At 47.8% G+C, this 26,602-nt stretch overlaps 7 protein-coding genes and 2 non-coding genes; 4 read left to right on the top strand and 5 right to left on the bottom strand.

Annotated features, from left to right (window-relative positions):
* The first annotated feature begins 250 nt into the window (after positions 1 to 250).
* CNAG_04244 (hypothetical protein) lies at positions 251 to 4,298 on the top strand. XM_012196065.1 has 12 exons: positions 251 to 823; positions 883 to 946; positions 1,007 to 1,192; positions 1,244 to 1,272; positions 1,327 to 1,386; positions 1,437 to 1,599; positions 1,662 to 2,776; positions 2,832 to 2,893; positions 2,944 to 3,191; positions 3,244 to 3,314; positions 3,365 to 3,463; positions 3,524 to 4,298. Exons 1-12 carry the CDS (start codon positions 443 to 445, stop codon positions 3,629 to 3,631), a joined length of 2,586 nt encoding a protein of 861 aa, XP_012051455.1. The 5' UTR covers positions 251 to 442; the 3' UTR covers positions 3,632 to 4,298.
* Positions 4,094 to 9,482, bottom strand: CNAG_04243 (cell division control protein 24). XM_012196298.1 has 8 exons: positions 7,966 to 9,482; positions 7,791 to 7,909; positions 6,885 to 7,723; positions 6,641 to 6,829; positions 6,476 to 6,589; positions 5,973 to 6,423; positions 4,688 to 5,922; positions 4,094 to 4,635 (listed from the first exon to the last, which is right to left on the bottom strand). Exons 1-8 carry the CDS (start codon positions 8,073 to 8,075, stop codon positions 4,354 to 4,356), a joined length of 3,339 nt encoding a protein of 1,112 aa, XP_012051688.1. The 5' UTR covers positions 8,076 to 9,482; the 3' UTR covers positions 4,094 to 4,353.
* A 542-nt stretch (positions 9,483 to 10,024) lies between these two features.
* On the top strand, positions 10,025 to 11,823 carry CNAG_12834. XR_001046113.1 has 3 exons: positions 10,025 to 10,597; positions 10,647 to 11,312; positions 11,366 to 11,823. It is a non-coding gene; the product is annotated as a hypothetical RNA (non-coding RNA).
* Positions 10,376 to 10,980, bottom strand: CNAG_12835. The gene is made up of 3 exons (XR_001046114.1): positions 10,852 to 10,980; positions 10,794 to 10,804; positions 10,376 to 10,738 (listed from the first exon to the last, which is right to left on the bottom strand). It is a non-coding gene; the product is annotated as a hypothetical RNA (non-coding RNA).
* Positions 11,454 to 15,307, bottom strand: CNAG_04242 (hypothetical protein). XM_012196297.1 has 12 exons: positions 14,008 to 15,307; positions 13,687 to 13,964; positions 13,607 to 13,633; positions 13,537 to 13,557; positions 13,334 to 13,483; positions 12,907 to 13,284; positions 12,675 to 12,847; positions 12,589 to 12,619; positions 12,337 to 12,525; positions 12,239 to 12,272; positions 12,032 to 12,140; positions 11,454 to 11,917 (listed from the first exon to the last, which is right to left on the bottom strand). Exons 1-12 carry the CDS (start codon positions 14,031 to 14,033, stop codon positions 11,789 to 11,791), a joined length of 1,545 nt encoding a protein of 514 aa, XP_012051687.1. The 5' UTR covers positions 14,034 to 15,307; the 3' UTR covers positions 11,454 to 11,788.
* Positions 14,205 to 22,134, top strand: CNAG_04241. Of its 2 annotated transcripts, none has more exons than XM_012196296.1 (13): positions 14,205 to 14,339; positions 14,425 to 14,742; positions 14,795 to 15,395; positions 15,450 to 16,606; positions 16,662 to 18,303; positions 18,356 to 19,414; positions 19,468 to 19,951; positions 20,000 to 20,252; positions 20,307 to 20,590; positions 20,638 to 20,791; positions 20,841 to 20,916; positions 20,984 to 21,146; positions 21,195 to 22,134. In XM_012196296.1, the coding sequence occupies exons 2-13, from the start codon at positions 14,426 to 14,428 to the stop codon at positions 21,863 to 21,865; spliced, it is 6,861 nt and encodes a 2,286-aa protein (XP_012051686.1). In that variant the 5' UTR covers positions 14,205 to 14,339; position 14,425; the 3' UTR covers positions 21,866 to 22,134. The 2 variants fall into 2 exon arrangements, with proteins under 2 accessions (XP_012051686.1, XP_012051454.1); XM_012196064.1 differs by having other exon boundaries at positions 14,419 to 14,742.
* Positions 21,071 to 24,555, bottom strand: CNAG_04240 (hypothetical protein). Its single transcript, XM_012196063.1, has 9 exons — positions 23,998 to 24,555; positions 23,798 to 23,951; positions 23,484 to 23,738; positions 22,934 to 23,429; positions 22,558 to 22,875; positions 22,325 to 22,498; positions 22,211 to 22,264; positions 22,111 to 22,153; positions 21,071 to 22,055 (listed from the first exon to the last, which is right to left on the bottom strand). Exons 5-9 carry the CDS (start codon positions 22,579 to 22,581, stop codon positions 22,033 to 22,035), a joined length of 318 nt encoding a protein of 105 aa, XP_012051453.1. The 5' UTR covers positions 22,582 to 22,875; positions 22,934 to 23,429; positions 23,484 to 23,738; positions 23,798 to 23,951; positions 23,998 to 24,555; the 3' UTR covers positions 21,071 to 22,032.
* CNAG_04239 (hypothetical protein) lies at positions 22,794 to 25,171 on the top strand. Its single transcript, XM_012196295.1, has 3 exons — positions 22,794 to 23,376; positions 23,445 to 23,758; positions 23,809 to 25,171. Exons 1-3 carry the CDS (start codon positions 22,905 to 22,907, stop codon positions 25,066 to 25,068), a joined length of 2,046 nt encoding a protein of 681 aa, XP_012051685.1. The 5' UTR covers positions 22,794 to 22,904; the 3' UTR covers positions 25,069 to 25,171.
* CNAG_04238 (peroxisomal 2,4-dienoyl-CoA reductase) lies at positions 25,076 to 26,507 on the bottom strand. XM_012196294.1 has 6 exons: positions 26,300 to 26,507; positions 26,079 to 26,233; positions 25,733 to 26,018; positions 25,573 to 25,664; positions 25,437 to 25,504; positions 25,076 to 25,363 (listed from the first exon to the last, which is right to left on the bottom strand). Exons 1-6 carry the CDS (start codon positions 26,461 to 26,463, stop codon positions 25,259 to 25,261), a joined length of 870 nt encoding a protein of 289 aa, XP_012051684.1. The 5' UTR covers positions 26,464 to 26,507; the 3' UTR covers positions 25,076 to 25,258.
* Positions 26,508 to 26,602: the final 95 nt, after the last annotated feature.

The following is a 26,602-nucleotide window of genomic DNA, read 5'->3' as shown; positions in this document are numbered from 1 at the left end:
TATAATAGGTGTGCGTTCATTGCGAACTTCTTTTTTAGAAGGCTCAGTGCTCAGTACGTGCTGCATGCTATCGCCGCCGCACTAATGAAGAAATAGCGGATGTCGGTCTTCCATCAAAGTTTACTAATCTCGTAGTATTATTGTCAGCAACTGATTTTTCAATCTCGTGGGCAGCTTGTTAAAAATATATATGTTGCGGTAAAGCACTTGTTCTATATGCATCATCGTCGTGGAAATACAGAAGGTAACAAAGGAAGTGGGCTTGTTATATTCGCCGTTTCTCGGGCCGGGAGTCGCCACAGACATTGGTGACGTGCAGGGTTCGCCATCCGAAGTTTATCTATATCCACAGCCAATTTTGATCCATATAGACTTTCCCAGAATACTTCTCAACGTCCCAACACCTCATCTCCGTAACCATATTCCGTCCAGACCGCCAAATATGACGGCTACTCCTCCGGACAGAATAGCTCTTCCGCCCAAACCAACAATTACCGACATCCTCGGCGGGTCTTCGGCTCTCGCGTCCGACACGCCTTCTCCTCAAGCACATCAAAGCTTCAACTCTCCACAGTCTTCAGCCGCCAATGGGCATTCAAAAGGGACTATCCCGCGCTCCAAAACGCGCACAAAGTCAGCTCGACTTAGTTTTTCTAGTTATGGTAGAGGCAGAGCAGCCAGTTCTCGAGATCCAGTGGGCGGAATCGTCGACGATCTGCTCAATGATGAGGATTTCGGACCAAAGTTGCCCACCTTGGTGCCCGGGATTCGAGCAGCTTATGCCACTCCCCTTCCCGTACTTCCTATGGTTGTAATGTGTATAGTGAGTCGCAATGGATTCATAAATCTGCAATGACACGTAACTAATCTACTGCTGGCCAGGCGATGCTGTCAGAGCTATTAGCGGCGAACTTGTGCACTCCATTCATCCTCAAGCAGGTCGAAGGTGGGTCTACAAGTAATTACGTATCTAGCAATGACTTGCTGACTCGGTCCCCCGTGGAAGGTTTTTTTCTTAACTCCGGCCGAGAAAAGAATAGTGAGACGGAAGCCGCAGTTGGTCTTTGGACAGGCAACCTTGTCTCTGTCTTCTTCATCACACAATTTTTCACCTCTCTTCTTTGGAGTAGCATAGCAGATCGTCATGGCCGTCGTGCTGTGTTAGTAGCAAGTCTCGCAGGAAGCGCTATTGGTGAGTCAGTAATTGGGATTCCGCTTGTGTTCTGTGACTGACGCCAGGTAGCTCTTGTAATTTTTGGTACTTCTGAATCTGTGAGGCTTGGCCCAATGTGTAAATCCTGCGTTTATGCTGATGCTATAAACCAGCTTCCTGAGGCTATCTGTGTCAGACTGATTCAAGGTATTTTCGGAGGTGCTGTCGGAGTGGTGAGTTTCCGACTAGCTTTTGGGAATAGCTCTAACAGCAGGTCGTCCAGTTCCGTGGTTCGATCCGCGACTTGACTGACGACACTAACGCCGCTCGTGCATATGCTATGCTCGGTTTCTCATGGGGTTTCGGTGGTGTCATTGGCCCTATCATTGGTGGTGTCTTTGAAAGCCCAAAGGAAAACTTCCCCGGCACAGCTTTGGCTCAAATTCGTAAGATAACTGGTATCCTTAGTATGTCAAGACGATGATCGCTAATTTTCAATGTCTGCTAGCCTTGTTCCAAAGTTTCCCATATATCCTTCCGACTATCATTGGCGGTACCGTTCTTGCTGTCGGCGCCATCCTCTCTTGTTTCCTTTCTTGGGATGGAGGTGTTCGGGGCGGCAGGCGTATCGCCCTCGCAGTCGAAAAGAATGAGCCCCTCGCCGGTGCTTCTCCTGCTCCTGGTCACCACGCTTCCCCTGCGGCTTCAAGCCGAACCGCAATCAGGGTCCCTTCAGTCAGTTTGAGGCGAGTCTTGTCACCCGGCCAAGAGGAAGAGGATGCCGCTCACGGTGCTGGATACCCGGAACTTTCTCGTAGTGCGGGCGGCCGAAGGGATAGCCGGGCGAGCTTAGGTACGGCTTATGGATACGGAGGTATTCGTTCCAAGCACCCTACCTTGGCAGCTAGAGCAGCATTGGAGGCTGCTAGGAGGGCTTCTGCTGCAGTAGGCAGACCTGATGAGAGTGATGAGGAGGATGGCGAGATGGGTAACAGGGCCCTGAAGGTTGCGCAGAAGCTGTTGCTCGCGAATGAGGAGAACACATTTAACATCAACGACCTTTGGGTGTCTGCCGCGGTCGCCCAAGACACTGCTGTCTTTGATGATGAAGAGGAGACCGAGGATGACCAAGGGGATGTTGACGAAACCGCACCCGACGCTTCTTTCGCCTCCCCTTCATTACATGCACTTTCACCGTCAACCCACGATGGCCATCAAGGTAACCTCTCCTTCCGACGGTCTAGCAGAGCGCGTCTCACAAGTATCGGCAATATTTCTCTTCATCGCAACCTTCCCGGCCACCGATTGTCCGTATCACATGGCGGCAGGCGATTCAGCACCACTTCAGGCCACATGCCTGCCATCTTCTCCAACACTGGTGTAAAGACTCCACCAGCTGTAGCAGCCGCATATGAAGCAGAATCGCCCGGGCACGAAGCTGACTCATTCTTCCGCGCAGCATCGCCTAGTCCCGACCATGGCAGGGGTTCCGCCGGTGGTTTAAGCGCTATCGCTGAAGGGTCTGGAGGTGCTGTTGATTCTGCGACTGCCGATGTTGCCGCTCAGATTGCTGAGAAAGAGGCCTCTTCGTTCTCACTTTTGCCTGTTCAAGTAATCATCCAGGTGTGTTCAAATAATGACTCTGTTCGTCGTAAAGCTTATCAGTCCATTTCGATAGTATGGTCTTCTTGCTTTGCACAACACTATTCATGATCAAATATTCTTGTCATTCTTGGTAACGTGCGAGGCTTACTTTTTGGAATTTTGAGTAATTGCTGATATGATCATAGTCCCTACCGCTCCGGTGGTCTTGGGCTTAACCCGGCCCATTTTTCCTTGGTAGTCGCTCTCATGTGTCTCTGCCAGCTCGTGTATCAATTCTATATTTATCCTCGCCTTGGTCCCCCTCTCGGTCGTTTCACACATCTTCAAATGTTTCGGATTGGATGTGCCCTGTACCTCCCTGCCTACTTCTCTCTGCCAATTTTGCACAAAATTGCTTCTCCTGACTCCGAAGGCAGTTTCTTTTTGATGTTCTGTGGGTACTTCAAGCCACAACGAAGACATTGGATCTGACTGATTTGTTGTAGGCTTGGTTACTATCACTGCTGTGAGGTACTGTGCAGGTACATTCGCGTATACCTCCGTCATGGTACTTATTGTGAGTCGAGATCCCCTACATCAAGTACGCCTGCTAACCCATCGCTACAGAATGCCATGTCTCCTCCCCACGTTGTTGGCCTTGCCAATGGACTTGCCCAAAGCACTGTATCATTCTCGCGTTTCTTTGGCCCTGTGATCGGTGGTGCTGTGAGTAATATTTTTTCTTCCAGAACATTTAGTGACAACATACTGATGCCATGTTTTTAGGTTTGGAGCGCCAGCATCAATGGTAATCCAAGCGGTTATCCTTATGGCTTTTACTTTTGCACTGTAGCATGTTTCATTCAGTGGTCATTGTCGTTTTTCATCCGCTAATCAGCCATACCCGGTGCGTGAGGAAAAGTAGTTGATATTATGTGCGCCGAGGGCGTAGACCGTGTAGCTGGGGACGTTAATTGGCGAACGACAAACATTTATTGAATCATGACAGACATCATTGATCACTTTTTTATGACCTTTTTGTTGACAGTAACTAACATATGTGGGGTCGCGCTCGCTAGAAATGCGATGGCGAGCATATGTAGCACATTATTTTTTCTGATAATTTGGAACCGACGATCAAATCCTATACCCATATACATGTAAGAACGACAACTTATTGTCTGCTGCTCCAGTAATCGATGACCTGTTCAATCATCGCGCCCAGCATACAGCATCAATATGTGTCATGACGAAAGACTTTAGCAGCCGAACCGAACAGCATGTTCTCTGATACTACAACATCAGCGTCAATAATAAAAAAAATTCGCCTGTACAAGTCGTGCTGCAACCATACAGACTGGGACTCATGAGATTTCTTCATACTGTACGTACTTGATACAAAATGTACTCTACTTCTGATCATAAAAGAGATGAACACGACAGAAGACACTACCCAAACCCCAAATCCAGCCATCTAAGATAGAAAACATGAAAGAAGGAAACATAGAAGAATAAATATACGAAACTGACAAACTTCTTTGAAAATAGAATGAGAAATAAAATAAGCCATGATCGAACTTCTCTCTGTTCTTTATATTTAAATAACGTCTCTCTCCTCAATAAATCTCTCCTTGTGGGGTACCTCGTCGGTCCTCAGCCCACCTGGCAATCAAATTGATATGTCCAGCCTGATCTCTCGCATCCTCAAACATCAGCTCCACATCTGAATCAAACTTGACTTGGATCTCATCTCCGTCATTATCGACATAGCGGATCTGAAGCTTGTCATGCTCATTCGTCGGTCGGTTAGAGCTGCTGCACAGGCGAATCTTCTTGTGGATTTTCTGATAGAGAGTGATAAAGTCGATCCCTTGTGAGACGCCGAGAATAAATTGATCCTTTAAACACACATTAGTTTGTTTGTCGTATCAAGCTGTACGAATTACTCACATTGCCAAACCGCAGTTTGACTAACACACTTCCTGAAACATTGTCGCCACTGTTTTGTCTCGATGGGCCCCGAATATCTCCGTTGCCGCTGCCATATGGCGTAGCAGGACTGGTCTGGTCTGAAGTATCGGTGGTGGTCGTGGAGTGATGACTCTCACCACTTGATCTCTTCTCATTGCTCATTCGCTTATTGAAATATGCTGTTCCACCCACAAGAGTCGTTGAGCTACTAGGTCCAAACCCAGGTACAGGGGTACTTTGGACGTAAGGATGCGTGCTCATCTGAAGAGTAGAGGCAAGAGGAGAAGTGGTCCAAGTCCCGTTGGGCCCAGCGGTATAAGGAAGAGATGCAGCACCAGTGACAGTTGGTTGCTGATAGACATTGGGAGAGGAGGCACTGCGATTCCGGAGGGGTGGAGGGTGGGGCACACTAGGCATGGCGTGACTAGGAGCGCGCATTATCCCTCTAAGCGACCCGTACCTCCCATATGAATCCCGAGTATCGACCGGATTCTCTTCTGCTTCGTCCACTTCAGTAGCGCGCGGTAATCTCGTAGAGCTCATCTGCCGGACCATACCAGTTCGTATACCTATATTATTCGGTCCAGAGCCAAAGGAAAGTTCCGAGGCCACCGACATACCCGACATGGCAGACGTTAAGCGAGGAAGGGGAGGGGCCATCGGTTGTTGAGTACGCCACTGTGTCATGCTGGGACCGTACTGATCTTCTGTCATAGCCCGAGCGCGAAGCTCTGTTGGCATGACAGAAGTCATTGATTGCTGACTCTGCACTCGCCTACTGGCGGAAGGTTGACCGGAATAAGCGTACGGATGATGCCCGAGAATGCTGGGAGTTGTACGACCGCTGCGGAGGCCTTCGGGGTCTTCGTCTTCAGAATAATAAGGAGTAGCCGACCCGTTTGGAAGTGGAGGCATGTTGAAGGGTGTCATAGGAGGATGTTCTGTGGCAGGAGTAGGGGGACCGAAGAAAGAATGTTGGTAGTACTGCCTTTCAGAACCAGAAAATCGACCAGCCTTCATTCTTGCCGCTCGCATGTCCTCTTGAATCTTGCGCTCGTTGTTGGCAAGCTCCATAACCTTCTCCGACCACTTTCTCATTTGTTCTTCACTCTTACCGATCATCACGAAAGAATCTTCCTGATCATCGTGGTAACCGTCCTGGTTTCGAAGAGGAATAGTCCATCCGATCAATAATCGAGCGACGCCATATGCATCTTGATAATATGGTTAGTTATGGTCATTTGAAACCAACAATTTAACTCACCTCCGGGCTCAGTGGGCAATATGGTGGCTTCCTTAATGTTTGAGACAAATATTCTACCCTTCAATGCCAGTTTCTTCTTGTCAAGCGGTCCACTCTTGCTGGTTCCTCGATCTTTCCTTAACATGCTCGAATTCTTGTTCTGCTTCTTCTTTTCTGGTGTGATCTCTTTGCAACAGAGCATCATCTTTTCAAACAAGAAAACGTGGTATTCTCGTGGCTGATCAGCCTTGGTCACCGTGAAGTGGTCGTCGATATGTAACGGTCCGAACTTGTCTACGTCGTGACCTTTCCAATCATCAACCCGTTCGATAAGTTCGCGCACAGTGGCTTGCTTGGCCTTGAAGTCTGTAACTTCGTTGATGCCGGCGGCAATACGCTTGACCGCAGCAGAAGCCTCTTCCAATTCTGGTCGGAACGGATACTCATGCTTGGCTGTGGCGTGGAGAATAGCCTGAATGTCACTGTTAGCAGTTTTATTCATTCACCTGCGCATAATGACATACGTCAAGAAGAAGACCATATTTGGTGATTCTCTGGATAGGCTTGATCATGAACGCCTGCAGTTCCCGTTGGGGGTCCAAGCACGGCCTTTCTCCCGGTGATAACTCTTGTCCTCGCTGCGGAAATAGTCAATTTGAGTCACCAATAACCTGCAGGGCTCCGCTCACCATAAGTATTGGCATCTGCTCATTCACCACAGTGATCGCGTCGAGGTAATTGGCACAGTATGGGCCGTAGCAGTCAAACTCCGCCTCGCTCAAAATGAACGGTCTGCCCCATACACCCTCTGCCCAAGCGCCGGGTCCTCGCTCTTGAATAGGCTCATACTCCGTCTCAAGTTTGATTAAGAATTTACGCTTCGAAAGTGGGTTAGCATTATTGCATATGTGCTTTATCCAAACGTTTGCTCACGTGGAAATCTAAAATCTTTGATAGATTTGAGAAAATCTGATGATTCGTTTCGGTGGACACCAACTGGGCCTCCAGCATTTCTTGTGAACATCTCACCAGAATTTCCAGCTCCTGCACATAACTTTTCTCACTCGCAACCAACTCCTCGACTGATTTGAAGGCGTTGGCTTCAGCCAATGATGTTGACAGGCCGCGTTGCATCTCCGCTGCAGTTGGAGAGTTCTCACTTGGACCAGTTTCGACATGCACCCCACCGTTCATGGTCGCCGCCATATTAGCCACCGCACTCGCACCCGAGCCTATTCCACCCATGGAAAATGGTAAGTCGTAAGATTGTCTAGACTGTGCACGCTGAGCAATGGAACCCGATGCTGTGAAAGGAGTTTGAGGTGATATAGGAGACATGGCGGATTCTGGCAGATTGTCCAGCATTTCCTCTACCGTGCTCAACACCTTCATCAAACCCGTTGAGTCGTACGCTTCGATGTCCTCCCCAGTCGACTTGCCCCACAGCTCATGCAACGCCCACATATCAGATGTCCATCTTCCTTCCTCTATTCGCTTCTTCATCGCCATACAAAAGGCTGCTATATATCTTTGACAGGGTTTGGCATTTTCTGGTCGCTTGGCCCAATTGCGGACACCATTAGGAGAGTCGTAGAATTGAGGAAAGTCATATTCGATTTTGGCAGGTGCTGGCAAGTCGGCATATAGCGGTGATAAACAATCGACGAAGGATGGGATAAGGAGGTTGTAAAGGTGACAAAGAGGTGAACCAAGCCGGAAAAGATGACACATATGTGAAACGACATCCAATGGTTCGGCATTAGGTGGTTGTTCTACGGTAGCGCGTAACATTGATCAGCTTGTTTGCCATCAACGCGCAGGCCACATCGCATGACGCACCTAAAAATGCCTTAAAACCATCCACACATAATAATCTCTTTTTCAAAATGGAGCAAATTTGGTGTAGAGACCTAGTAGAAGTTGACAGCGCCGCTGTTTTGAGAGCAAGGGCGTTTTGGCTGAGTCATTGATGTGTTATCAGCTACAATTCTGCAATAATAGGGCAAGTGCTTACGGATTTGACGGCATTTGAATACTCTGAATGTCCAGCTGCGGTAAACTTTCATTTCCTCTTTGACTCACAGAGCCTATACGTCTCCTGGAGATGGGACCGGATACAGACATCGGAAAGCTAGGCTGATGTATGGGATGATTGTGATGAGTTTACGGGCCGTGCTTGACTTGCCTGGATCACCTGGTCAAGAAAGCACTGGCCAAATATACCGAGTTGGTAATATAGAGGGGATTCGAAGATGTCGCAGTTCAATCTAGCAGCAAGCTAATGAAGAAAGATGTTGTTGCGTTTGTATAGTGGGAGGTCAAGGTAGCGAGCGATGGTGAATGGTCGAGGAAAGCTACAAAGGAAGGTCCTGTGTAGAGATGGCCAGACCAGTTTTCGAGGACGACGATCGCCTTTGCAGGATGGGACTCGAATTGAGGCCTTTTAGGAAGGATGATGGCAATATAAAGGTATATCAAGGCCGGGCAAAGGCAAACGAGTCAATTGGTGGCTGGAATATGGAGCGATTATCGAACTGGAATAGAAAGCGATAGTCGAAATGCAGGGCGCAGCTGTCAAAAGTCAAAGGATGACCGTTATCAGGTTGGTTGAATGACTGTTGGTGACAAGTACCGCTACAAGCAAGACAAGAGAGGGCGTCGAAACCCGAAGGTGGTGTCGCCCGTCGCTTGGATAAGTCGCTTCGGTAACAAGTGAAGAACAGTGGACCGTAGCTTGGACCTTGTCGTGGCTCGTGGGAGTAAGAGCACCGACCGTCTGCAGTTTGGAGTGCAGCCCGAAGAGTTCAGGTCGCGACGGACCGCTACTGTGTGTGCTAGGAGATTGATGGACGTGGGCGATGGCCAGTGGATCGTCGATACCGTCTTTCTCCTCCAATTCCTTCTTCTGAGTGCAGGCAACAAGAGCTGTATCTGGATGTACTCCAATCCACCAGCTTCTCTCAGACCTTCGCTGCAATATCTCCACAGCAATCCGCCAGAGACACCGACGCGAGCTCAAATAATCCGGCGTCCGAGCGTCTTTCTTGAAACGCCTTTCCCTTGCAAATGTCCGTTCCACAATGTCCTTTCCGTCTTCGCCTTTTGTCCTTCTCGTTCGCAGACGCTGTGGCAGAAATGTCGTTGGAGAAGAAAGATAGGGCAAAAAACCTTGAGAGGTTGAGGACGTTGATGTAGGAGGTAATGGTTTTAGTATGGGAATTTTGGGAGAATGTAGGTATCCAAATGTATGTGGGGAACGCGTCCGTGGCGACAGCCAGCAATTTCGGTAACCAAAAATGCCTTGTCTGGCTGAAATACCGTAATGACTTTGAAGTTTGTCGCCGCCGTTCTCGAAACGAGGACGAGCTTATAGTCTATAGCTTAATATTGCTGAAGCTCGCTAGGTATTAGGATATCGAGAATGGAAGAAGGATTCAAATTATTGACCGACTGAAGATAGCGACAACAAGCAAGCGAAGGAAAAAAGCTGGACGCGTGAAAAGACAATAAGGTGTGTTCACCTCCGAAGACATCCATCCGTACTAGTAGTTGTACACCACCACAAAAAGGCTTTTCACCGTTCTTTGTTTTCTTCTTTCTGCCTGTTTTGAGCCGGTGACTGCTGTTAATAATAGTTCTTCTTCTACTTCTTCAGATCCTTCTTGCGTTGCATACAAATATCCGACGATATCACTTCACTTAGCACATTGGGCCGACACAAAGCAGCTAGCTAAATTCTAGGCGTTCAAAAATCTTTTAGAATTAATAAACTCAGGGTTAAGCTCATATGCTCAACAAGACGCCACCCGACAAAATGAGATTCGGATAAAATGGACCGGGCGACAGCAGTAAAGCGGCAAGGGGTGCACATTCAAACCCAAAATGCTAAACAAAATAGGGGAAACCGGCCGTCCACCATGCAGATCTTTCATTCAGCACGTCATGGATCATGCATGGAATATGGAACACGAACTTGAACATGGAACTTCACGCCCCGTGTACATCATACATACTCGAACTCCATGCTTCATGATCGTTTGTCCTCTTTTATGTACAAAGTATAAGCCACCAATCAGCAGGGAGCACGTAAAAGCGGCTCAGGAAGAGAAAAGCCGCCGAAGACCAAAGAAAGGACAACGAAGAGCGAGGCATTTATTCAAGATCGAAAAGCTCCCCATTTTCCCATATTCTCGCCCGGCATGGTTCTTCTTCAATGTAGTTAGCTTCGAAGTACAAATACTGGTGGGAACTTCTGTCCCTGAGAGTGACTTTCTCATTTCAGTCGAAAAATCGACCACACCACTGGTCACTGCTGCACGGCGCACCGTCGCCATTTATTACCATTCACGATCTATCAATCATTTATCACCACTGAACAGTCATCACAAGCGGCAAGCAAGGAAGAAGCAGCAGCAGTTCCTTCTAGCATAAATGGCATCATAGAGTTTCGATGATCAATAAGACCTTACATCCATTCTTCAAACAAAACCCATTACTTAACGACATTCGGATCTGCCATCTTTCGCCTTCATACTCTCCCTTCACCCCAAGTTCATATGATCAGATTGGTTCTGCCGGCGAGAAAGAAGAATGGGCCGATACAATAGCGAATGTCAACACCAGCACGTAGAAGATATCAGTAATAGGTGCGCCTGGTCCGAGCGGTCGGTTTGATGCGTTTAATAGTCGTCGCAGTAGTACTCATACAGAGGCTGTGCTGCTGGGTTCACAGACGATGTACAGCCGCATAAACCGGTCTTTCCTCGTCTTTCATCATTTGTCGAACGCTATCCGATACTTAAATTTCGGAAACCTGGACTTGGTAGGCACACTATTACACACCATTGTTGCCACTGTACTTCATCAGGTCGTGTTATACCACCCGAAATAACGGCCTTACCCGTGTCTCTATTATACCGTAATATCTAGTATTTTTCAACTTGCGTATCCTGCCCATTGAGCGCACCTGGCAATCGTTGCTGGCAGTTATTATGGGTCAAGATTCACAAATAACAAATCAGAATTCAAAAAATCCTGTCGATCTTCGAGATTGGCGTGTTAGGTAGTAACGCCAACGTTACTACAGTCGGCCACGCTATTTGCACGCTATTCATTCCTCCCTTCTCATCATTCATCTGCCAACTACTCATTATTGCAGACTAGAAGCTAATGCATTACACATAATCCGTTGCTGTGCTTTCAATCGCGGAAGGCAAATAGACCCTCGCCTGATTTTAGAGATCAGAGATCACAAAGATGAAAGTGATCAGAAGCCAACTAATAAATAAACGAGAAGACACAAGATATTTGATGCCCTGTCTTTCCCCTACTGGTGGCTACATCAAGAGTACCGTCCACCGAGTGAGTAATTTTTTAACGCAGTTTCAAATGCCAGAGCTGATGCAGCAATCTAGGTAAGCATCCCGCCCAAGGACCAGCAGCAGTATGATCGTCTCGGTCTTCTTTATTTTGCTCGTTCTCAATTTTGTCCCTCGCCACTGATGGTATTAGAATGAAGAATAACATCGATCGCTGGCAGATAGAGTTAGATATCCCAGTTGCAAATTGCAAACAGGGTACCTAACATTCTTTTTTTCTAAATGCATACTTGGACGATGCCAAATATGAAACACGAACCAGTTATCTGGTTGGGGGAGCTGGGAACATTGCACGATGCTGGGAATATTCTCTGCCTAGAGTTCTGAGTTTTATGGGAAGAAATACGTTATGATGGACCGAAAACCAGCATTTCGGGCATACTGTACGATATGACAGAGCGAGAATCGTATATGTTAATGACCACCTCAATCAATGATATAATTAATGATCCAAGCATGTTATGTCAATCTTGGATGAAGATGCTCGTCCCCCTCGGCCTCTCTTGCAGCCTTCTCTGCCCTCTTAACCAACTCTTCCTTCCAGCCAAGCTGTCCTGTGAGATCTTCATAGAAGTCAGGTGTTAAGCCCTAGATTTTTAAAAATAATGGAAGTTAGCGACTGCTCCTTTCGATGATAAGAATCCGGAAAACACCAATTGGAAGGCAACGATAGAAAGGTCGATGGAGACGGGAAGGACGTACAGCTTTGAGACGATCTTCAGTGTTGAAGGGGCCTTTGATTTTCCCGCGGAAGTTGGTCTCAACTTCAGAGCGGAAAGTGGCGATAGGATCCAACCCTTGCTTTGCGCACCTAATATTAAGAGAAAAAAAAAGACAAGTTAGGATTTTTGTAAGAAACGATACTGACATAGACCATATAGAGGATAGATAGAAGATGAGTAAACCTACAGCCAAGTAAACCATCGATGGCCGGTAGTCACATCTTTCGGGTGTATGTCAGCACGGCCCTTGGAAACAAATCCATCTAAGACCTGGCGGGAACTTACGGGTGATCTCATCGGCATGAATGATCTCCAGTACCTTTGAGCTCTCGGCATCACCGGCTGCCTGAAGTTTGGCTAATGTAAGCGGGTTCATGTCGATCCCTCGAGCTTCGGCGACAAGATGGATGATCGCTATGCGCGCAGAGAGAGAGCCGGCCGTTTGGGTTGCAGATTCCCAAAGGCCAGCATGTACTAAGTCCAATGGTGAATGACCCGCAAAGAATGTGTAGGGAGAATGCAAATCGTAGCACTTACCTGTATGGGCGCCAAAGTATGAGCCCATTTCCTACAAATTTGTCAGCATTCGCGATCATGATTCTCCTTTGAAATATAATACACACCACTAGCCGTCTAGCCAATAATGTATAATGCTTCGCCTCATCCTCTGCGACTTTGGCCCAGTCCAAGAAAAATTCTATAGGCAATCTTTCACCATTTACCTCAACATGCGCGAAGCGTGCAATGATATCCCATGCCAAATCGATCGCATACTGCTCAATGTTGGCGAGAGCGTCTAGTACGGGAATGAGCGTCTTGATAGATAGTTTAGAATTAAAAGAAATAAAGGCTTACGAAGCATGAGAATGCGAGATTTCTCGCTCCCACCTTTCCCGCGCCTAGGTGTCTTTCCTGGTGCAATGATTTCGACCTCTCTAGGTGGCTCATCTACCAAACCTCCATTCTCTCTTTCCCTCTTGATCTCACCCATGGTTGGCCGTATGGACTTGAGCTGGCCTGCTCTTAAACGGGTTACAGCTTCTCGAGTGAGCAGACATTTCAGCTGCGGGTCAGAAGTTCGGAGGATAAGGTGAGCGAATGCTAGAAGGGACGTTGGTAAAGGATCTGGCAGATTTGGAGCGGTGTGAGAGAGTTGTGGAGGTAATGAAGGTGAAGAACAATGTCCTGACACGGAGAGAGAGGGAAGAGAGGGTATAGGAGGGTCCAGGAACTCTACACAATTTGATAAGTCATTTTGATTGAGATCATCAAGAGGTCCCACCTTCGCTGACGCCTCTCATTTCAACGAGTTCCCATTGGCGATCGGCGTCTGTCCCAAAACTCCCAGTGTGCGGTGCTTCAACCCATACCTCAGCATCATCTTCTATGCCTTGAACCTTTACTTCGTATGTGCAAGCTTGAAGACCAGTAGCTAGTAAAGATATATTATTAGAGGGTCAATGAACGCATGCTGTATTGGCTTACAGCTTGAACCATCCTTCAAGTCTACGATGTAGGTCAGTAAGCACTCACGGAGACATGCGATCAAACATACCAAAATCATACTGATGCCATGGACAAACTTAAAAGTATCATAAGTCCTTGATGCTTATTCACCACGAGAGAATTACACACCAATTGCTCGTGTATCTTCAATGTCCTCGATCTCCGCGTGGCTCAATGGCGCACCGAGATGTGGGCAGGTCTCTTCCATACAGTACAGCTCGGGTGCTCTCCATGATGAAGGACCTGTTAAGACTTGTCCTATAGCGGATCCGCTGCTTCCTCCCAATGAAGCATCTGGCTTGTTGATTCTGAAAAGCAATAGGCGATGGTATACGACAGGGTGGTCGACTGTTCGAAGAGCAAGATGAAAGCGCGTGTGGGTAAAAGTGGCCTTGAGAGGGGCGATTCTGGTTATTCGTCAGGCTGTGCGCACTATATGGATGTACATACCTGACGAATTGCTTTGAAATGGGCATCTCTGCTGCAGTGTGATCTGTTGTTGTTTTTGAGGTGAAACGAACGAAATTTGAATGGTTATCTATCTGCTATCGGCAATCCAGGCACGGTCCGCTGAGATCATGACTTCCTTTTACTACAACATGGGTCAGACTGGAGTAGACTTCGATCCTTCTTGTTTGGTCCTTTTCTTTCTCTTCTCTTGCATCGATATTTATTCCTAACACTCGTTATACCCCAGAGCCATACATGAGCATATAACAGCCGTACTTGGCTTCGAGTTACCACTCTTTCCGCAATTTCGTGCCCGGACCTTCTCGCTCGCAGTAAGTCATCTCGTTCTAAGAGCTCATTCTTTGCCTTCTTTACGAGTTGAGAAAGCCCTGAACACGCCGTTAAATACAGTCTAAGTATGACAGGTACATGGCAGCCGCTCCCATATATCCATTCTGGATCTGTTATATACCCATTCCATCCAGAGACATCCCCACCTACTCCGACGACGGTAGATGAGACATCACCGAAATTACCGCCTTTGGCCCCTCACCATGGCCTGGATGACTTGTCTTGGGCGGGTGATAAACCAGAGCTGTCTGAGGGTGACTTGTATCATCAGCGGGAGAGAAACCCATATGAGATACGACTGGATATCGGAGATGAGTTCTATGCCTTTGAAGAATACCGATGTTCGGTCGAAGAGGATGGAAGGGGTGACTTATGGTATAGAGGGTAAGTCCATCTCTCAAATGTTCCATCAACTGCTCATACAGCCTGCTGGAAGCTTTGTTGTCCAAGCCGTTTCCATCACTTCCCTCTCTCCTGTCATCCCATCCGAAGCAACGTCTGCTCAAACGGTTTCCTTCCCTCGACCAGAGCCCTCGGTACTAACAGGCATATTCCCTGCTTCCGTCTGCCATATCCGTCCAGGAAACGAAAACGATACTGGAGAGCTCTCTGTCGCGTACGAAAAGGCTATTCGAGCTGCGGAACAAAGATATCGAGGGATTGTTGAAGAATCGGATTACAATCTTCGGCCTCTGGGAACTGGAATATTGAGCGAAATGCACACAGTGAAAGAAGAGGATGAAGACGATGCAGGGCTGGCCTCTAGGTCGCAAATCTTTGGTCTTGAGACGGTGGTAGTCGAAGTTGGATCATCGGAAGGAAGACCCGCAGATGCATTGTCAAGGAAAGGCTCGGAGAACGGCTTTCCAAGGCCGAATAGACCAAAATCTCTGGTGCTTGAGCAGGCAAAGACTGTGATCGAGGAAGATAAGGACCAGCCGCCTCTTCCAAAGCTTACTGCTGGGGATTCCACTGTGAGTGGGCAACAGTGGCCCCTAATAGATGAGATTGCATGTGCAATCAGGGAGTGGTACAGCGTGTGTAATGAGCCAGTCTGCAGGGGAAAGATCGCGCTGACTTGCAATGTGCAGAGACTACCGACGTATCTGGCAAGCAGAGAGTACCGCCTTTTCAATACTGTTACTCAACATATCGATGCCCTTTTTCTGGGTCGGCGCCAGCTACTCTCGCAAATGCTTAGCGGCGATGAACTTGTTCGTGTCCGCCGTGAATGCGTCTCTCGCCTGGTCAAGTGCAATGTCACGCAGGGTTTGGATGTCATTGTAAGAAGTTTAGAAGACGGTAGTGTGGTAGTGGTCGATAGGGAAAGGGCCTATAGGGGGACGAAATGGGTGGGAGGGATAAGCTGTTATGTCTACCAAGTCAGGCTTGCTTATATTGACATTATCCCTCTCGACAATGTCTTTGCCGAAGTCTTTTCAACTCCTCAAGAAGAAGTTTCCCAGCGACATACTCTTACATCCCCCGAGGGTGACTTTTCTGACTTACCAGCAGGGTCATTCTACCACCTACTCCTTGACCTGCGTGCCTTCATCGCCAACCCTTGTGCCCCCGGTGAAACCGCAGAATTGTACTTTTCCCTCTATAACAAAACCGACAAGAGGTTTATTTCGGAAGAGTATTGTCTCATTTTGAACCACTATGGCTCCCCGGCACGCGATTCGGAACAACGCTTAGGGAGATTAAGAACTCTTTTCACAGACCTAAAAGTCGAAGACCTTGCGCCAAACACATACCTTGTATGTAAGATAATAAGGAACGGGGCTATGAAGATGCGGTCCGACAATGGCATGCCGCTGGCATCTCTCTCAGCTTCTGTTGCTGACCAGCGCTCGAGTCTGTATGGTATCTCAGAAACCGGAGACCCTGGTCACAATATTTGGCGGGGTGATTCATTGATGAATCTTACTGACGACTCTTTTTCCGTCACCTCTGGCTATGGACCAGAGTCTCATCGACCACCAACCATAAACACCACTGATGCACCTGCCAGTACGGTTGATGGAGGATCAGAATTTGGCGGAAAAGTCAGAGTTAGGAGACCATTAGGTTGGGCTGTCATGCTTTTGCCTTCGATGAGCAAGTTGATGGGTGATGGATTGGATAGGGATGGCGGAGGGGTGGAGCAAAGTGTGAAGATCTATGTCCCGAGGGAAGAGAGGGATTTTGCGGGAATGTTTGATGATGTGATTCACAATCGCGTCAAGCAATACATGACCTTTTCAAGGTGAGCCAACACTTTGGCTTTTATAGATATTTGTCTGACTTATCCGATCATATAGAGCACAGAGTATCGTTCTCTATCTCAAATCATTACACGGCCCAGCTCCTCAGCTTGTCCGCGAACATCCATCTCTTTTGCTGGACATCCCTCTTACATCTCGTCTCTCATTCCCGGATGTTGTCTTTCCTGGCCATTCACGACATGACCTTTACATCAAGCTATGTTCAGCCTCCTTCACATATGCACCGTCTTCTTCCTCTGGTTCTATGAGAATGAAGAAAAACGTTGCACCTGGTTACAACGGTGATGTGCAGGTGACTATGGAAATGAGAAAGATGGATGGGACTGTTGTTGAAGATGCTATCATGGCAGGGGGATCAGGCGAACCCGGTATGTCCCAATGGAATTCAATGGTATTCCACCATAACGACAAACCGGTGTACGACGAACTTGTCAAGATACCTCTCCCAGTCCAGTTGTCAGAATGCCACCTTTTTCTCACGTTCCGTTCCAAGAGTAAAAACAGGCCAATGACTGCGGATGAGGCTGAAAAGCCCTTCGCCTTTACCTATCTTCCAATTTCAACTGCGAACATGTTTGTCAAGGATGACGACCATGAGCTTGTGCTCTACCACATGGAGAAGAATTTTCAGTCAACGCCAAGCCTGTATTTCGACGCCCCACATAGTGCGCAGGGCTGGGCTCAAGATCCTGTTTTGCCTGATACGATTCTCAGGGGTATGTCCCCTTTGAGAGATAGAGTTGTGGTCAGAACCCGGATTTGCTCGAGTGTTTATACACAGGATGAGACTCTTCGTTCCTTGTTCGCCTGGCAGGCTGCGACAGAGTCGGGAAATGCCATCGGACTTTGCGAGACGCTCAAGGTGTTTGGTTTTGTGGACGAGGAAGAGATTTCCCGCTATGTGCCGCGGATATTCGATTCATTGTTTGGTATCCTGGTGTCTAGCCTGAGTGAACGACAAGAGCAACTGAATGACCTTGTTTTCAAAGGCATGGTCAAAGTCCTCGCAATGGCCAATGACAGGCGCTTCCCCAACTTCAAGGATATTCTTCATATCTATACCAGTAAACAATTTCACTTTCCTACTGCTTCGTTTCAACTGCTTCGCCCAATGAAGTCAGTAATGGCCTTGCCGCATACGAAAGATTATCGACTGTTCTTGAAAGTCTGGCACCTGTTCTTCCAGTTCGTCATTCGTTCACGAGAACAGGATCGCGAGAGAAGTATCAGGGCCGATGTCCCCTCGGCGCATATTGAAGCAAAGTTCCAGAGCCAGATCAAGCACATTTTGAAAGAAATCAATAATCTCATGAAATCACCGGACAAGAGCCTCATCGGTACCCAGACTTTGGTTGTGCAGCATTATTCCAATATTCTTCCCGATCTCACCCATATCTTCCAGCCCCTTGAAATAGCAGAGATAGTCATTGCCTTTGCCGACACTCTCTCGTACGCCACAGGAAGTATTGCTATCTATAAGCTATTGCTATTGTTGCAGGTCGTCAAGAATATCTTTGAGACGTCAGAGAGCAGGAGATTGCTGGCTCCTGCCATTGTGAGGTGGTTGAAACCTCATCTTGGACGATTCGATGAGTACAGCGGAGGCATAGAGGCTGATCAAACGGCAAAGGATGGTCGACGGATGAAATGGCTAGAGTGTAATAGATTGGCTGTCACAGTAAGTAATAAGAGGTAGCTCATATAGCAGGATGATAGATGACAGAGTGTAGGGTTTGGCGTGGATGACAGATAAGCTACAACAGTGCTACGTATCCCCGCAAGTTCAGGCGAATGAAGAGGCCAAGCGACAGGAAGAAGATAACATCGAGTATTGTCTGATCCTTCTTTCAGGACTCTATTCCTCATATGCAGAACTCTCCAACCCACGAACTCTCGATGCCTTTCAAAGACAACGCTCTTCAATCACTTCGACCATCTGGAAAGATACTCCCGACATTTTCCCTACCTCTTACCCTTTCGCCCTCATCTCTCAATTACCACCTCCATCTCTCATCAAACGCCATCAGAATGCGAATGATTCCGGCATGTCTGCATCAGAGCTGTTTAATTGCGGGCTAGCAGAGTGCGCAGTTGTTACCGTGAATATGATCCTGGCTACTCCAGCAGGCAATATCATTAGATGGATCAGAGAAACATTGGACATCGAAGGTGCAGAGTCGTGCGGAAAGCTCTTCATCCAGTCTTTCGACTTCGCCAAATCTGTTATCAACTTTGAGGCTTTCCCAAGCCAATGGCTTACCCTGAGATCAATGTGCTTCAGCGGCTTACTGAAGTTTCTCGAGTGCATCGCGACAGTAATGGAAGAGGATATATTCGTACCCTCCCCTCCTCAATCTACTGGGAACAGCATTTTCTCTAGTAAAATGGAGGGATTCGATGCCAATCTCTGGCGAAACTGTTTTGAACTCTTATGCGACTTCTGTGGATCTGAAGAGTTGGCTTTGGAAGACCAGACGCCTCAACGTCGACGAGCAGAATGGATCATCTCTGGAGATTTGAGGGAGGGCGGTGCGAAGCTACTGTTGAGGCTTTGGAAGGCAGTTGGATGGCCTCTTGACATTCCTGGGGGTCACGCGTTAAGGATGGGAGGGTATCAGACGAAATTCATCGGATTGGGAAGCAAGATACTGGAGTTGTGTCAATCAAGCCACGATGCATTGTGTGAGACGGCAGTCGAAATACTGTTCTCATTGATATATGCTGAGTATCTTCTGGATAATGAGCGCACTTCTATAGAGACAGAAGTCTTTGTGACCCTGGATAAATTGGTGAGTACAATTTGGAATGTAGTGGAAGTCAGTGTAACTGAATATTTGAGTAGTTCGCGGCCGAAGCCACTCCCTCTTCGTCTGACCCCACTCTGAAATCTTATTTCGTTGCCGAACTTCGTAATATCTTCGAATCCTCTCCGGAAATTCATCCATCTTTCACTACCAAGCTCTCAAACTTCCTCTCTCAGACCGAGTACTTCATTGACCTACTGCTGGCTCTTCGGGAGATACCTGCTGGCCCGCTGTGGCAAGATGAACGCGCCACCGCTATTTACCAGCTGATGAATTTTGTCAGCGCGATAGGTAGGAAAGGCTTGTATGTGAAATATGTGCATAAGTTGGTGGAGAATAGCAAGAGCGTCAAGGATTGGCTCGGAGCTGGGCTTGCGTTGAAACTGCATGCCGACATCTATGACTGGAAAGTGGGAGACGAACACTGGGTGGATGCTGGAAGATGGGGCGATTTGGAGCTACCTGCTCATAGTGAGTTTGCAAGAAAACAGGCAATCTACTATCACATCCTGGGATATCTTGGTAAGCCCATCTCATATACCTAACGACAATTCTGATTACCGTTCATAGCGCAAGCCGAAGCTCATGAATTCTCCATCAACCTTTGTCAAGAGCTCATCACTCAACATCAAAGGCTCACATACGACATTAACATGATCACTGAACTTCTTGAACATCAAGCGAAGCTGTGGATGGCTATTGGGGAGGTGACGAGACCAAAACAGGAGTACTTTAGGGTGGCATACTTTGGCGACATTCTTTCACTGGATAAGAACAAAGATTATGTGATCAGGGCCCAGGTAGGGCAAAAGTACACGGATTTGTAAGTGGCTTAATTTTTGTGTTTTTTTGAGGGGGCACTGACATTTGGAGCAAGCTGCGACATTTTACAAACCAAATATCGCCAGGCTACAATCCATCGCTCCAAAATCCCTCCACCAGAGTCCATCAAACGTGGTACTAACCCCGTCATATGGGTTATGCCTGTAGCCCCCGAACCTGACTTGGCTAATCCTGTCTTTGGGGAGAATGTATCGAACAACGTCCAAAGTTATTGGAAATGGAATGTGATCAGGAGATTCAGCAGTGTGAGACCGTACTTGAAGGACTCAGGGGAGAGGGAAACGGCTTTGGCGTGGACAGAAAAGACTTTACTGATAAGTGAGTTATCCTCGCGAACATGCGGGCAGTGATTGATGTTCTTGCAGCAAAGGACGAGCTCCCAGGCGTGCTCAGTCGCAGCGAAATTATCAGCGTTCGATATGAGCAGATTGCTCCCATAGCAATGGCCATAATGGAGGTTCAGGCAGTTATCAAGAGTTTGCAAAAATCGAGCAGAGGGAAAAATGGTCAATTGCCCGAGTGAGTTTGATTAGTTGGTTTGGAAAGGTTCGAATTGACATTACTGTAGATCGAAAGTTTTGGGAACAGCCATCAATAATGCCGTGGACTCACCGGTCAGTGAGAGAATCAAGGGATATCGCAAGGTACGTGGATATGTGGATGATAGGCTGTCAACAGGCAATAGTAACTGATTTTCGTCCATTCATCCAGCTGTTTATTGAGGGCACTTATTTGGACAGTCACCCAGAAGACTGTGAAGGGGTTCAGCAGCTCAAAGCCACCATAATACAATACGTGCGCGCAATTCAAGACAGTTTGGAAGTGCATAAGCGAGTATGCAGGGATGTTGCCTTCTACGAGATTTTGAAGAACCGTGAGTTTTTAATCGCTGAATTGTAGTCTTTGCTTATTCCTTGATGAGAACTATACAAATCGTTCGCTGAGGAGGCTGGTTTCCCCTCATCATCTGCTTCTTCGGATGATCATTTTCCTTCTTTCCCTTCATTCGCTCTCGACGCGTCCGATCGCGCCAAATACTACAGCTCGATTAAAAGCCAGCCGTCCATTTCGATCAACTTTCATCGCTCATCCGCCGACCGTTCTTTCTTTGACCAGAGGGTACCGTACATCACTTCAACGATAGCTTCGGAGGACTATAATCTGCCTCCTTTGAGGATTGGTAGATCGCCTTCCTCCGGTGGCCAACCCCTTACTGTCCATAGTGCAAGCACTCATACCCACACACCTCGTGAATCCACTTCTACTACTCGCAATACTCCTTCAACTCCCGTTCAAGCTGGCACCACGACATCTACAAGTCCTCCTTTCCGGACTTCTAGTAGAACGGGAAGTGCACGAAAGAAGGATCATCATAGATCGTTGACGAGCCCCTTGGGGACTAGTGGACTCAGTCATGGCAAGAACGGAAGTGTTTCAAGCCTGAGTGTTAGGGCGAAGAATATGATGGGAATCGCGAGCAGATCAAGTGGTAATGTGTTGCCTAAGAATGGTGTAGACGAAGAAGCACCGCCGGCGCCGGTGAAAGAAAAGGGGCTGAAGAGGCTTGGGAGTCTGATGAGAAAAAACAAGTGAAATACTTGACGATAAACGTTCTAGATACCCCCTATTTATATGCCCAATTCTGGTTTTATTTCCTTGTATATCATTATCTGTTGCTTACAATATTTGCATTTACTTGTTCATACAACATTCCTGTGGCGAAGAAGATGGAAACAAACTTGGCGTTTGGGGTATCTATTTTACTTTGCTGTCTGCTTGTAGCCTGATAATTATTAGTCATTGACCTTAAAGCTCAGTAAATTGTGCGAAATACTCACGAGATGTGTCTAGAATAAGGTTACCACAAATAGCACAGAGTCCCTGCAGATGCCCGACCATTAGTATTTGACGTCCTAGTCCTAGCACAATGGAACACACCTTCTTATACGCGCATTTCTGACATCGAGTGGCATTATTCTGCTGTACTGATTGCTACAGCATTCAGTCAGCTCCGTTAAAATATATCTTGGATATCGGTATATGGATACTCACCTTGCAATCAATGCACTTGTTTCCATACGGGTTAATGCTTCCTTTTTTAGAACCCTGTCCCGGCTTAGTGTACGGAGCGGCCTTTGCTCTCGCACTTAATAGCTTGTTCTCTCCAATTTTTCGAGTGGAAGAAGCAGGTTGAAAAGGGTCTGTTGTAGCCAATGTTGAGGTTTTCTGTGCAATATGTCAGCAAAATGGTTTAAAAGGCAGATGGTGGAGGCGTGCTGACGGACCTTTTCACACTTTTTGCACACCATCGTTCTAAGATGTTGCCGTTTGTTCGATTGTGATTGGTAAGATAAAGTACTGGCCGAGATATAAAGCCACAAATATGCAAGGAAAGGTGAAGAAAGAACTGGAAGATGAGATGTGGATAGCGAAGATTGGTGAGTGGATGAGTGGCGAGCGATCAGTAGGCAGCCGCTCCCTTCGAAAAAAAAAAAAATCAAAATAATTCCGAGTCTGTAAACAAACACCAGCAGGCAACAGTGACACCTGATGACAGCTCAACAACAAAGCGACTTCGAGATTTCTATTTCCTTGCACATCTACTGTACCACCACCAAACGTTAGTCTTTCAATGCCAACACAAACACAGCCGCCACCTACCCCTTGGCTTCCAAATACCCGTTTCGCAGACCAATCCCTCCTTCTCGAGGCCCAACCTATTTTTGATGCTTCATTCGACGATGAGTCGATGTGGGGAGGGGAGACTATGCTGATGAACAACGGCAACAAAATGCAAGAGAATAAGGACCTAGAAGCTTCAGTCGACGGGGATGCTGAAGATGAGGCCATGATGGATATGACTTTGGACCTCGGGGACTATCTGCCAGATGAAGTCGACCAGAAAGAGGTCCAACAAAAGGACAAGGCTGCCAGCCAGGGGTCGAATCGAAAACGAGGGGTATCAGAAATCAGCACGTCCGCACTGTCCACAAGTACTACGATCTCGGATTCTTCAACGTCTTCTGCGACGGCCACGTCTCGCTTGGCGCACAAGCGCGAAGGTAGTCCAACTTTGTTGGGTGTCGCTGGTCCATCAAAACGACGTGAGTTTTCTAATTTGATAATACAGTCTATGTGCAAATTGCTGATTATCATTCTGCACAACCTTCAGCTAGAAGACCGAGGGAGAAGAACGATGATCTTTTCTCACGGAGGCTATCCGACTCGAATCGGCGAAACAGTCTTACACCTATACCGCAGGTATCCATTATCACAACACCCGCGTCTGTAGTTGAAACGCAAGAGGAGATACGACTCAAGGCCAACACAACTCCATCTTCTTCCGTTTCTTCTACATCATCATCATCTCAACCCTACTGCCAGTCCGCAACTTTACCAAACGCCAGTGCTCGACTGAAAGCCCGGCTTCATGCAGACGACTCCAAATCGAAGCCATCTAACAATTCTACAAGTCACCGTGCACGAGTGAGTAACTTGCTTGTTATCATTAATAGCACCGCTTACGACTTTCATAGCAACCAGATACTTTTTGCCAGGCCCAGACCGTCACAGAAAAAGGCTCAGCCCTATCTCGCTATCTAGCCAAGTCAGCCGTGTTAGCGGCGAAGGATAGCCATGCAGTTCCAGCTGAAAAAGGAAATCAAAAAGTTCCAAATCCCTGCGCATTTGAGTCAAGTCACACTCAACAGTCATCGGCCGCTTACCCTAACACAGCATCGCTCCAGACTATCACTCCTGCCCCGCATTCATACGGCAAAGACGAGACCACGCCCAACATTCCCCATAATGACTCCCTGGAGAAAAGGGAATCACGGCGCTCCTCGATGGGAGAAAAGGTCGTGAATTTTATTTCGGGCCTAATACGCCCGGCGACGCCTGCAACGGTCGAAATTGATCCGAAAGGGCAGAAAGAAGAAGAGCAGGCCAAGGAAAAGTTGCTTTTCGATCCACCGAAGGCAGCGCCAACGATTCATGAAAAGGAGAGAGTAGAAGCTACTGTATCTCAGTCAGAATATCGAGTCAGGCAGAAGGAGAGCGGAGGAGTGTCTGAGGTGGGGGCCCTTACGAAGCCCGTCCCCTTTTCACGTCCTCTTCATGTACGCGCCCCTCCTCGAAGGGATGTCGAGGCGAAGGAACAACGAGCTAAGCAGCGACCCCACGCTGCAACAGCCACAGTTGTGGCTACTTCCAGAGTCCCTAGTCGAGGTCCCCTCCAACCATCCTGTGCTCAGCCAAACATTAAACCTATCAATAAAGCAGGGCCATCATCTCCAAAATCCAAGAATAATCCTCTTCATCTTCATCCCGCCACTACATCTGCATTTGCATCTGCGGCGCTTGCCAAACTGCCACCGCCCGGAAGGGGCCACAAAGTCGCCGCGGAACCAATCAAGGTGCGCGATGTAGAAAAGGTCCATGATATTGCCGCCATCCGTGGTGTTTTTGAACGGCTCTCATCTACGTCTTCCTCTTCTTTGAAGAAACCTCCCATTACAGGGTCATGTACGAAATCTCACGCCAACCGGGCTGGGGCCCTTCAGCGTACAGTGCCTCTCCATGGACATACACCCGGTAAATCCTCTGCCCTCAGAGCACAGCAGCGCGCGGTGTTTGACCAAGCTGTGAAAGAAAAGATGGAGGAAAAAGAAAGAAAAGAGGCTGAAGAAAGGCAGAGGAAAGAGATGGAAGAGGAAATGGAATATCGGCAAAGGAGAAAAGAGACTGTTATCAGGGCAAATCCCGTACCGGAGATGTACAGAGGCGGCAGGAAGTAATAGTAAATGAGGGAGAATACCCTGTAATAAGAGTTATATTCATTGTAGGATGAACTTATAATATGTTGACATGTGATGAATAGTAATATGATTTGAACAAGCAGCCACCAGAATTGCAACAATGTCTTTTACATTCGCTCTTGCTAAACCAAGACGATGACCCAACGCAATTTCTTCTTAGCTATTGATATTACAGTCGTGGCTTGATAAGGCTCTTGACGCTTTCTGGGTCGAGTAAACTTTCGGGGTATGGGAGCATCGTCGATCGGATATGATTTTCACCACCATCAACCACCTATTCACCGAGTCAGTGGGATCTTTGTTTTCTCTGCAGAGAAACACGGCCAGAGATTAAGACGAGGGCGTACGAGGGTGGACCCGGTAATCCAAGCGGACGCAGGAGAGAATAAGAACACAGCGGCATTTGCGATATCCACTGATATTCACTTTTCGTCAGTAACCGATTTATACTTCATGTGGCCAGGAGCGTGTGAGGGGACTGACCAGTACTTCCTAGTCGGCCTAGGGGAACCTCCCGTTCTACTTTGCGACCCTTGGTGCCCAGCCTGTCCATGCCAGCCGTCTCTGCGATCGGTCTAAGAGAAGCAGGAGTCAGTCGTTTTCTTTTTTAAAACAAAATCAGTTTGGCAGGATATCAACATACCCAGGGGCAATCACATTCGATCTTACACCCCACGGTCCTTCCTCCACGGCGATCGAATGGTTCAGCGCGTCGACACCGGCTTTAGCAGCGCCTACATGGGACTGGTAGGGCACCCCCCTGTAGTGGAGTGTAGCAGAGATGTGGACGTATGAACCACGAGATGCGCGGACGAGGGGCAGTGTAGCTTTGAGTGTGTTGTAAGTGCCTAAGAGGTCGATCTCGATGACGGTGCGGAAAGCGCGCTCGGAGAGACCAGAGATGGGGGCGAGGAAGTTGCCAGCGGCGCCTATACCGTGTAATCAATATGCCTTATTCTTTGAGCGTAAGGAGCATCATTGGGACATACCGCAGATGACGAAGTCAATCCTACCAAATGCCTCTTGTGTGCGCTTCACCGCGTCTTTTAGTTGATCTGGCTGTCGTACATCGGCTGGCGCTGGAATGCATTTTCCGCCTGTCGACGCTTCTAGCCTTTTTGCAGATTCCTCGAGGCCTTTGGCACTACGATGACCATCCAGGCCATTGTTCAGCTTACTCAGAAGGACGCTATATGGAGGAGACACTTACTCTCGACCGACAATGGCAGCGTCGACGCCGAGCGACATCATGGTCTCAACGATTTGGTAGCAGATTCCGCTTCTGCCTCCTGTGCAGAAGAGGACTTTGCCCTTGAACAAGTCTGGCTTGAAGGTTGACTTTGAGTCTAATATTGGAGGTGGAAGGGGTGACATCGTGTGGTGGATATGTTGTGTCTTGGTATGCTGCCCAACTCAAAGTATATAAAGTAATTCGTTGTAGGATAACTAGCGTTCGGTCCGGTTAATGCACAAGCCGAAGAAGCGGCGATCGCCGATCCAAGCGGCAATGGCA

Source organism: Cryptococcus neoformans, chromosome 9 (genome assembly GCF_000149245.1).
Source record: "Cryptococcus neoformans var. grubii H99 chromosome 9, complete sequence".
NCBI classification, from domain to species: Eukaryota; Fungi; Basidiomycota; class Tremellomycetes; order Tremellales; family Cryptococcaceae; genus Cryptococcus; species Cryptococcus neoformans.
This window is presented reverse-complemented; position numbering and strand designations above follow the sequence as displayed.